Source organism: Gigantopelta aegis, chromosome 10 (assembly GCF_016097555.1).
Source record: "Gigantopelta aegis isolate Gae_Host chromosome 10, Gae_host_genome, whole genome shotgun sequence".
Lineage (NCBI taxonomy): Eukaryota > Metazoa > Mollusca > Gastropoda > Neomphalida > Peltospiridae > Gigantopelta > Gigantopelta aegis.
The window spans coordinates 72,333,601-72,346,139 of record NC_054708.1 but is presented as its reverse complement, the minus strand read 5'-3'; the positions used below and the strand labels follow the sequence as shown (position 1 = coordinate 72,346,139).

Sequence of the window (12,539 nt, the reverse complement as noted above, 5' to 3'; positions counted from 1 at the left end):
TTTCACTGTTCCATTTTACATTGCAACTGTTCATGACGGAATTCTGGAAAAAAATGTTTTACTACTCTGTTTGGAAAATTACTAATTTCAGAATAGTGGAATAGCATATATTTCGACCCCTGTTAGTCTTCATATATGTAAATGTTGATGGATGGTTTATCTTATTTGTAAATGTCATTAAAGTTGGGTAATTACTGAATGGGTTTATGGTGGGATGAGACATTTAATTTCATAAAATTATTGGTATTAGAATCAGATTCTAAAATCACTTTGAAAATACTCATTATCTCGCCTTCATGTAAAATTCTTTAATCTCATTGGTTGTTTGCCGTTGGACAAATCCCTTATACCCCCTGTGGGCGGAGTCAAATTCTCTTATACCCCGTCTGTAATTTCCAACGGTTTTCAGCCACCCCAATTAATGCTAAAGCAATAATTAGATAAAAAGTGTTTGTTTTTTTAATTAAAATCTGTTTCAGACAATTTCGTATTACAAACATTTGAAGTTAAAAACTCATTTATCGATGGAACTATTTTTCGTCACTGGCAAGTGGTTTCGTTCACGTCCGCGTGGTAAGGCTCCGTTAATAAATTGTTAACAATTATTGTCTGGCGTTATTTTGATTATTTGGCTATATGGTTTAACATGTTGGCAAGATAAATTCGTTGTAGAAGCATCTATCGTGATGCTTCTACAACTTATATTGTTATTGCATGTGCACATGACCTTTCATGCAACAAGTCATAGCTTGCAAATACCTACCAGCAATTTCATTATTATTATTATTGTTACTGTTACTGCTACTGAGAAATGTGGTACAATGTTTTTAATTCCACCTAGAATTAATTTTAAAGTTTTAACATACTTTGATTTCTATACTGACTTTGATGTTTGTATTATACTTTTCCCTGTAGTTCTTTACCGTATGATTTTACATAATTAGATAAATGTCTTCAATGTAAATAATATTTCCTTTTTTGATAACCGATAGTTGATATATATTTTTGTGCTGGGGTGTAGATAAATGTCTTCATGTAAATAATATTTCCTTTTTTGATATCCGATAGTTGATATATATTTTTGTGCTGGGGTGTCGTTAAACATTCATTCATTCATTCATTCATTCATTCATTCATTCACTTTCATTCATTCATGTTACTGTTACTTTTACTATTACTATTGCTAAGTCTACGTCTATTTTATTTTATTTTATTTTTGTGTATGTGTGTAAGCATATGCACTCAATGATATTTTTAATATCTCTACACAGAAATATAGCCTGAATATGATCAAGTATCTGAAAGATGCCTTGAGTAACATATCACAGAATGAGCCTAGGGAAGCCAAAGATATTGCCAGGTAAAAAAAATGTTTTTTAAATTGCCTTTGAAAAAAATCCCTAAAGTTTTACAATATTTAGTTTTATTTGACATAGCCAAAATTGTATTTAGTTTGACAAGAGAAACTTATTTTGCTCTGCTTTATTGACTGATTTTTAAAATTAATTATTTATTAATTCATGTACCATAATGTTAAAGAATTTGTTTACCTTGCTCAATCATTAATAGTGGGTTTTTCTTGTCCAAAAGGTCTCAGTTTTCAATACTGGATACTATGGTTGGCTTTTTAACCAACAATTATGTATCAAAAGGAGTGGTTGGAAATATTTCAAGTCCAGCTGCAGCAGAATTACGGAAACAGGTTTGGTGTTTTATATACATATAATTTAATTTTCTTTGTCACTTTACTGCAATCTGATTGATCGAGAGATGCTTACTTTTTTGTGTTCACATCTCGATGTACTGAAAAATTTTATCCCCCCCTTTCCCCGCCTGACTCACACTAGCTACTATTCTGCAACTAGCCGGATTATTCAGGCAACTATATTTAGATATTTCAAAACATATTACATGAACACAGTTTTATTATTCTGTTCAATGGATATAGATCTCATTTTGACAGAAACTTGATTGCCATCTGGTTTATTTTTTACTAATATCAGTATACATTCACCCTTCACTGCTAACTCCAAAATCTGTAAATTGGTGTATATTTGTTTTTGTACCACTCTAGATTTCCTCTTTTTTACAGTTCACCAGTTCCCACCCCTGACAATACATTGGTACATAATAACAATATTTTAAAACGTGCTGTTAATTGTATTCATGTTCTTTAACTGAACAAATATAAACCCCTTTTTTTTCTTTTCTTTTTTTAATGTATGGTTATTTTGTCCCAGCTGTGCTAAGGTAACTCACTTGCTAAGTTATCAAATATGTATTAAAGTTCACTTGATGAATGTATTTCATTATCAAATTACCAAAAAGCTAATTTACATATTATTTTGATTATCTAATTATAGACATTCGCATTAACAGGATTTGGCTTTTAAATGTTAATTAATTCATCAGACTATTGATATTTTAGTTTTAGTTTTTCCAAACGACAACCCTATATTGTGGTTTATTGGAACTGTCCTAGCAACACACTCGAGATAATTATCACAAAACATTCTTTTGAAAACGATGAACCAATATTTCTCAATTTTAGAAAATTTAGAATTTAAGCATATATGCATATGCATATATACATAATGTATACATCATTATTGGTAAACATATAAAATCTTAGCTAATGCAAGAAGAGTATTGAATATTTAAAATTGTAAATTTTCATAAAAGTGAGTAATCATAATAACTCTTAATCAGAATTAGAATGAAATATGTTATAATAATTATATAATGTTACTGCAACCTGACTTAATCAGAATTAGCATTAAAATGAAATATGTTATAATTATATAATGTTATTATAACCTGACTTAATCAGAATTGGGGGGCGGGATTCAACTCAGTAGGTTGAGCGCTCGCCTGAGGTGGTTGCATCGCAGGATCGAACCACCTCGGTGCATATATTAAACTGCTTGAGTTTTTTCTCGTTCCAACCAGTACACCACAACTGGTCAAAGGCTGTGGTATGTGCTTTCTTGTCTGTGGGAAAGTGTATATAAAAGATCCCTTGCTGCTAATTAATGGGAAAATGTACCGGGTTTCCTCTGATAACTACGAGTCAGAATTACCAAATGTTTGACATCCAATAGCCGATGATTTATTAATCAGTGTGCTCTAGTGGTGTCGTTAAATAAAACAAACTTTCTTTCTAATCAGAATTGGCTTTAAAATGAAATATGTTATTATAATTATATAATGTTATAACCTGACTTAATCACTAGCATTAAAATGAAATATGTTATTATAATCATATACTGTTACTGTAACCTGACTGGTTTCAGCTGAAGAATGTAACAGAATTCTTGGATCCTATATTTGAGGTCATTGCTGATACTTTGCTCAATGGATTTTCCTCCCTTTTGGATCCACCGCAAAAGATCATAATGAAGCAAACCGCGCTGTCCGTGAAATGGAGTGATGTCAACATTGAGGAACTTTTTCTCACTGTAAATTTGGAAGACCTAGATGACATTGGTAGTACTCTCATCTTTCCCATGGCCAGCATTTTCTCCAATAATAGCCAGACCAATACTTCTGTTGATGTTCAGGTGAGTTTTTTGTTTGGTTTGTATTCTAGGTATAAAATAACATTTTTGATGGGTGTGCTTTGAAATACAATTCCACCAATAGTTCTTAATATTTCCAAATATATCAAACAGAAATTGAATCATTTAAAAAAAAAAAAAAAAATGTATTACATAAATCGTTATGAACAAATTGTTGAATGGGAAGAATCTTAATTATTCAATATTACATACACTGACTTTGCCAAACAGATAATTCAGTCTTTGCTTGTAGCGTTTCTGTAAACAAGTTGCCCTAGATTTGTAAACATGTGCATCTATATAATTATTATCAAATATATGACCAAAATTAAGATTGCACAGAACCAGGAAATACATACTAATAAATGGTGTGAGACATGGTATTCTGCACATAAAAAACATGACTTAAATACTGCTACTGTGTTTCATCAAAAATACTAATGTATTAAGTCAAGTATGTCAACATTCAATGAATTTGACATGTTTGATATTTGTCAGAACGTTGTGGAAATAGTAGGGAATAGTTTATATGATGGGGTTCCACAAAATTTGACAATCAATACATGGACTATTTATTTACATTTACGTTTAATCACCATACATGCTCATAGTTAAGTATGAAGTAAATCATTGATTATGCTTATATAAATACCTTATAAAATACAAATTGGTTGACCAGAACTGTATAAAGTTCACAAGCTCCGCCTATTGAGAAGTTGTGAGACATTTCCTGTTGTCAGTGTAAACATTTGCATCAGTGATGAATATTGCTATTTTCCTATTCCGTTGCTTGTAACTTTGAAAACATTAATGGTGCATCAAAAGCATCTTGTTACTGAGTGTTTTTCTGGCTCTGGATTTACGTAGTTTTGCCACATATTTATTAATATATAACAGCGCAGACCTACTAGTGCATATTTTTTTTATTCCCTACCTTTGCAAACTGAAAATGTTATCAATTAGGACTGTACAAAATCAGATTAAATGTTATGAACAACGTAGAAGGAGCATGAAATGAATTCACCTTAATAACTGGTACATTGAATCAGTTGTATCTAATAAGTAAAATATTATAGCTTGGAAATAGATACTGAATTGCTGTAACAATTATAAGATAATATAATAATGTAAATACTGTTAGATAATAAAATGGGCATATGTTGCACCACTTTTTAAAACCTAAATCTCCTACATTTAACTCTTAACTTCTTAAAGCACTTGAGGGAGAGATATTTTGTACCTGCTTTGAAAGTCTTAATTGATTGAAACATATATCATTATTTTGTTTTTCAGATGTTGTTTTTGTTGAATAATCAACTTTTGTGGACATCGACAGCACCTCACATTAATTTGCCAGTGATGAAAATTGTGCTAAAAAGTCATGGAGGATTGTACCCACTTGAACTAAGAAATCTTGCTAAGCCTGCAGATATCTTCATAGCGGCCAAGTGTATGTTGTAAAACCTATTTCATTGGCAAACTGATGCAGCAGACAAAATTATTAAAGTTCACAATTTGTATGATTGTGCAAACATGTCCAAATTTGAAGGGCTGTATATATCATCCAGTCAAAGTTTGTATAGTATTTACAATACTAGCTTCCCTTGAACCTCACAATTTTTACAAACAAATTGGTTCGTTTTAACAGTTAATTCACTATACTTAGTTCATTCTATGCATTAAAATTTATTAAATACTATATAGGGGGAAAACACAGGACTTTACAATCAGTCCGATCTAACCGGTAGTTTGTTCGTATTCGTTCTAAAAGTACGTTACTGTATGTAGTAGAATCATTGTTTTAGGTTAAATGACAACAATTGCATAGTTTAGGGTTGAATAGTTCTTTAATGAATGATAGTCTTTTTCTATTTTCAAACCCAAATATGTGTAACCAAGGTTTAATGGATCAGGCTAACACTTAAAAAGAATCAACACATCTTAGAACTTCTCTAGGGATATCTGCAATAAAATTAAACAAACATAACAATTGACTCCAGAATAGCAAAATATGTTGTGGATACCAATACCAGAAGTACACCAATATTTAAGCAAATAGTTAACTGATAGTAAGCTGATCACTTGAATACAAGGAAACTAAAACCACATCAGCTTACATTGTTTAAACAAAATTTCAGAAGCAAGGATTGCTTCTACTCCACAAGTTTGAATGACAAAATCGTTATCTGCAATCAAGACCGTATCTCTGCACAATGCTGAGTAGAATAGGCATTTGACAAAATAGTTAATTCCATGAAATATCTAGTGTCTCATTTATAGAAGCCGAGGACAACCACTCGTGTGGAGATCCTTCAGTGGACTTGCACTGCCACAAAGAGGACTGCCACTCCCAGTTTACTACGTCAAAACTAACACCGGACTGAGTTCATTGCAATAAGTACAGCTGTGATGACATGCTCTCATGAATCACTGTCAAAACAGTGATGATACCAGGTGTTTGTGAAAGGTGAACATATCTTGCCCCACCAGTGTTACTCATCATGTCAGTACTGCCACCACATCTGTCAGTCCGTCACTCATCTAAAATGATAAAAAAAAAAATGTGCAATAGTTTTACTAAAGAGATAAAAATGTATGCACAAGTTCAAAAATTGGAATAGCATCAGCCATCATTTTGGTCAGTGATGTAGATTATTTAGCAGATATAGCCTCAAAATGTCTCCCATAAAACTTTTTAAAAGCCTTCTGGAATCTCTGGACATCATAACCCTGATGGAATAATATGGTGTTTAAAATCTAAATGCAATGAGCATACCGTAAGGGGTGTTGTTAAACATTCATTCATTCATTCATTCATTCATTCATTCCCTTTTGTCATACAGCTTTGAAGCCCTATGTATAAATTGGAGTATGCAACTAATATAATACCTTCAGATGTTTCTTTTTATTTCAAACTCGTGTGGGCAATTAAATCAATGGAAGGTAATCTGTAATCTTGCTATTATTGAATGATGTAAGATCATCAATATAGTGGAAAGTAAAGTTAAAAGTTTTAGCCAGATTCCTTTGTTTTGATTTAACCAGATTAGTCAGAAATTCTGATTCATATGCATTATATAGTGAAAGAAAAGCACAAGTGGTGGAGCATAGTTGATTCCTATTCCTATATGTTCTGTCCCCAGATTTGACACATATGTTGTCATTGAGGAAGATGAGTTTTAAGCCTTGCTACTGGTATGATGGTTTACCAACAATTTGGTTAGTACATGGGTGTAATTATTATATCTTATTGTATTATATAAATGTACATGTACTTTCCTTTCCTTTTAACTTATTTTCGTGCTTATATCCAATTAAGGTTCAAGCACACTGTTCAGGGCAGACACCTCAGCTATCTGGGCTGTCTGTCCATGACAGTGGGTTAGTTTTTAGTGGTTAGTGAGAGAGAAGAGGGTGTAGTGGTCTTACACATACCCATTGAGTCATTAAAACTCACTATACTAGGCTGCGAACTCGGTACCGTACCTACCTGGAGCCTTATGTCCAATGGCGTAACCACGACACCACAGAGGCTAGATACATGTACTAAAGTTGTCCTATTTCCTCACAGTTTCAGATGTTGTGAAAGATGAAATATATTCTGTGAATGCTTCATTTAACACTGCCAACATGTTTCTGAAGACATCTACTACTCTGAAATTATTAATTGAGTCAATCCAAAGCAAGACACATATTTTGAAAATTGTTCCTGCTTTTAAGAAATTGAAACTACTCGTTACTTGGGGATCCAGTGATTTAGATAACAGCACTAAAGATATTGTAGTGAATTCATCGGAATGGCCCATCCCAGAGCAGAATGTGAAAACATACAGGAATCACAAACAGGATCCGCAGCTGTTATTTTTACCTGAAGATATTCTTGGAAAGAAACATACTCATTTCTTTGTTCTTATCAAAGCTAAGGTAACTCATTTTTAATATTCTGTTTTTATTTGAAGATATCCTTGGAAAGAAACATACTCATTTCTTTGTTCTTATTAAAGCTAAGGTAACTCATTTTTATACGCCTATCTATGGGTCGTATTATGGTATGGCGTTGTCCATCCGTCCGTACGTCTGTCTGTTAACATTTTCTTATCCGGACCATATCTTGCATACAGATGCATACAGGACCATCAAACCTTGCATGTAGGAACAACTTGGGATGATGTGTGTCGCGTACTATTACTAGGTCACTGTGACCTACTTTTCAGTCTACTGCACATAACAGTAAATCCTTGTCCAGACAATATCTTGCATACAGATGCATACAGCACCATCAAACATCACATGTAGGAACAACTTGGGATGGCGGTGTGTCGCATACTATTACTAGGTCACTGTGACCTACTTTTCATGGTCTACTACACATAACAGTAAATCCTTGTCTGGACCATATCTTGCATAAAGATGCATACAGGACCATCAAACGTCAGATGTAGGAACAACTTGGGATATCGGTGTGTCGCATTCTAATACTAAGTCACTGTGACCTACTTTTCACGGTCTACTCCACATAACAGTAAATCCTTGTCCAGATCATATCTTGCATACAGAGGCATACAGGAACAACTTGGGATGGTGCTTGGTCCAAAACAAACTGTTCATCCATCCCATTTAAAAAATTTCACATAATTAGAATTGAATCGTACCCATAACATATTCCTTAATATAGATATAATTTTCCATCAATCTCCTGATGGATGTATCATGTACCTCACTGGTACTTTTGTTAATATACTGGTGTTTTTACCTAAAGATATTCTTGGAAACAAACATTGATTTCTTTGTTCTTATCAAAGTTAAGGTAACTGTTTGAGAATACCATCCATTTTCCAATGTTGTTTGCATTAATTAATGATTGACAGACTGGGTAGAGCTGTTTAAAAGTTGACAGTGACAGTTTCCATTTTTTGTATGTCAACTTTTATATATTTTACTATATGGACAAGATCAATACAGTGTGGTTCATTGTTTATTGTATTTTGTTTCTGCTTTTATTTATTTTAAATACTGGATATATTATTTTAATACTAATTGACGTCATCGGCTATGACATTCCCTGACAATGTAATTTTCATGTTTGTTGATAAATGAATAAACTTGCATTGCTATGGTTGGACCAATCAGGGGTGGGAATTCTCCACGGATCAGCTGTTTTCCTTTCATGGAACGTTGTGTTTCCTTGCATTTTAATTGTCCTTTCCTCCAAAATGTTTCAGATGGCACAGATTTTAACCTAGGATTTCAAGAATTTCCGGGACCTCTCTAGATTTCCTCTTTTTTACAGTTCACCAATTCCCACCCCTGACCAATGGAATTACTTTAAACTATAATGAATATAATGAAAATTTCATTATTTAAAAAAAAGAAGAAAAAAAAAGAGAGAATATATATATACATATATATACATACATACATACATACATACATACATACATACATACACACACACACACACACACACACACACACACACACACACACACACACACACACACACACACACACACACACACACACACACACACACACACACACACACATACATATACATACACATACACATATATATACACACACATATATATATATATATATATATATATATATATATATATATATATATATATATATATATATATATATATATATATATATATATACATATATATATATATATATATACATACATATATACATATATATATATACATATACATGTGTATATATATATATATATAGATATAGATATAGATATACATGTATATATATATATATATATATATACATTTAGATAGTCAAACCTGTATATAACGGCCACCCAAGGGACCTGACAAAAGTGGCCATTATAGAGAGGTGACCCTTATATACAAGTTCAAAATTAGAACCCATATATTAAAGAATATCACAACTGTCATAAAAAAAAAATGTCGCATTTTTAAACCATTCCCAAACTAGCTTATTTATGTCATCATTGCCTTTCGCTTTCTTCTGCCTTTTACTTTTGGCTGAAACATTATTGTCAAAATCGGCCAGAACATCAACTTTCTTTTTTAAAATAGAATTAATCTGCAAACGTCCTACACCAAAATGATCAGCGATCTTTCGCGCACTTAAATTGCCTCTCTCAGATTTGTTAACAACGTCGATTCTCTGTTCTAACGTTAAAGCAGTACTATTTTTCGGTGGCATTTTGCATACAAATGTATTCGTTAATATATTTCGCAAACGCTAACATTGACTTACAGAAAATATTTTGTGTAATTTAAAGTTATTACCCATGTGGCATGTTTGACTCATTTGTTTGTTTCATGTCACCGCTAATCCTTCAGTGGAGTATGACCATTGATTACAGCTGAATAAGATCAGGAGTCGCTTAAAAAATCCGAACACGGGACATCTGCAATGACCGCCGCCTTCAGCTATTCATGTTTATTTACCAATCATGTCTGGCTAGAAACAAGGAAACACTTCATTTTTTTTTCTTTTCTCGAGACTCAATAGAGTGACCATACATACAGATTACATTATGTACAGCCAATGGGAAGTCGTCTACTATTCAGTGAGGATGCTGAGAACCAATCGAATTACACCACCAGTAACTGCGTGTCATGGAAGTTATTGAGTGCCCGTTTGTTTTTTCAATTACGATCAGAGAATTACAATGGAACTTTACTTTGACAGAAAATAAACCCAAACACATTTAATTTATAATTTTTAAGATGATTGAAAAAGTAAAGACATCTTGTGACCGTTATAGCAGGTTCAGCCTGTGATTTTGAGTGAAAAATAGTGACCGCTGGCCATTGTGGACAGGTGACCGTTATGTACAGGTCAAATAAGGAAGGAAATGCATTGGGGGGGATTTGTAGTGGCTGTTATAGGCAGGTGGCCGTTATGTACAGGTGACCGTTAGACCAGGTCCGACTATATATATACATGTATATACATATATATATGTGTATGTGTATGTGTATGTGTATGTATATGTGTGTGTATATATATATATATATATATATATAGTCGAACTTGTATATAACAACCACTCAAGGGACCAACAGAAAGTGGCCGTTATGGACAGGTGGCCTTTATATAGAGGTCCCAAAATAATCAATCGAAACCCTAATTTATTTCTCTATAAAATCTTATTATTAACTGTTGTAACAGTTTGAGTTCCTTTGTTAATTCCAATACCCTCAAGAAAACATTGCCAAACAAGCATGTTGACCTCTTCATTGCCAGTGGCCTCCTTCTGTCTTTTTCTTGCTCGTGGCACGTTATTTTCAAAGTTGGCTATAACATCTGCTTTCCTTTTCAAAATGCCGTCAATTTGCGTACGACCCACTCCAAATTTGCATTGGTACTTGCATTGGGATTACGTCGCGAACCGCAAACAAAACAATTTTGGTAAACAAAGGTCGCGATTTGCCAAAGCATACCGGCTTAACTAAATCCATTAATGTTTGCCGCTTGGTGCAAACTGCTTGTGAACAACAATCATGACCAGTTAACGGTAGGAACTACTCAGACACCTTGATTATAAATGCCTTTGATAATACCGCAACAACTTAGATACTGTAATACATTCTGCTTTCATAGGCTACAGCCAATGAGAAGTCGCCTTGTTATCGAGTAACGATTGAGCTGAACTAACGAATGCAAATTATACAAGTGCCGGAACCGAACAGCTGTTGACATTTACCAAATTAACAAAAGGATTAAAATAATGCTTAGTATTAGTAAACGTATATTTGTTTACGACAATAACATCATATGATAACATCAAAATAATTTATTATTTGTTGAGTCGAATCAAATCGCCAAACTTTCTGGTCACGTTACACAACAATGGCGGCACTGCAGAAAACGATGGGATTTATCGGGAACTAAATCATTGTACGATTATATATGGTGGGAAGAATTTGAAAAAAAATGGGGGGGGGGGGATATTTTGGCCACTAATGCAGGTTCAGACCTAATTTTTGCTGAAAAATAGTAGCCGAGTTGGACAGGTGGCCGCTCTATAGATAGGTCAAATAAAGAAAGAAATGCGTTGGGGGGAGTTTCTGGGTGGCCGTTATGGGCAGGTGGCCATTATATAGAGGTGCTCGTTAGACCAAGTTCGACTGTATATATATACATATATATATATATACATATACATGTATATATATACACACACACATATATATATATATATGTATATACATATGTATATACATATGTATATATATATGTATATATATATTATACACATACATATACACATACACATACACATACACATACACATACACATACACATACACATACACATACACATACACATATATACATATACATATATATACATACATGTATACATATACAATGTATATATATATATATATATATATATATATTTGTAGCCTGGACAGATTCTTGATGAAGATATTAGGTCAGAGACCGTGGACATCAAGATTCACATAAATTCATTTACTGCTGAATGTTCCTACTGGAATAAACAATTTGATGAGTGGAGACAAGATGGCTGTAAGGTTAGTTACTGGATGTGTTCACTCTGCATGGCACTGAAAGTCAGTATGTTATATATATATTGATTGGTAAATAAAATTAAAGTTGAGTTATACTACATACATTACGACAACCTGAAAGTTAGAATATACAGACACTGATATTCTAAAGAAGAAAAAGTATTTAATATGTAGTTTCAGATGTTTTGAGTCAAAAGATAATATCTTGACAATGACAACAAACTATAGACAGTCTCATTAACCCGTAATTGGGTAGTATGAATTTTGTTTGTTTTTAAATGAAAGGAATTGTTGAAAACCCTTCTTACACACACACACACACACGCACACATACAGACAGACACACTCAGTCAGTCCCCATTTTGTGTAAAAAAAAGAAGGAAAAAAAGGACATATTAACGAGCATGTATGTAGTCTTAAGTGTTAGTTTGTGTAAAATTATTTA

At 33.0% G+C, this 12,539-nt stretch overlaps 1 protein-coding gene across 1 annotated transcript in view; it reads left to right on the top strand.

Moving 5' to 3' along the window:
* The window catches only part of LOC121383389 (polycystic kidney disease protein 1-like 2), a 68,955-nt gene that overhangs the window by 35,731 nt on the left and 20,685 nt on the right, over positions 1–12,539 (top strand). The window contains exons 18-23 of the mRNA XM_041513390.1: positions 1,272–1,360; positions 1,591–1,702; positions 3,294–3,560; positions 4,851–5,007; positions 7,129–7,481; positions 11,969–12,097. Of these exons, the coding sequence (XP_041369324.1) occupies positions 1,272–1,360; positions 1,591–1,702; positions 3,294–3,560; positions 4,851–5,007; positions 7,129–7,481; positions 11,969–12,097 (1,107 nt within the window). The remainder of the gene's footprint in view (positions 1–1,271; positions 1,361–1,590; positions 1,703–3,293; positions 3,561–4,850; positions 5,008–7,128; positions 7,482–11,968; positions 12,098–12,539) is intronic.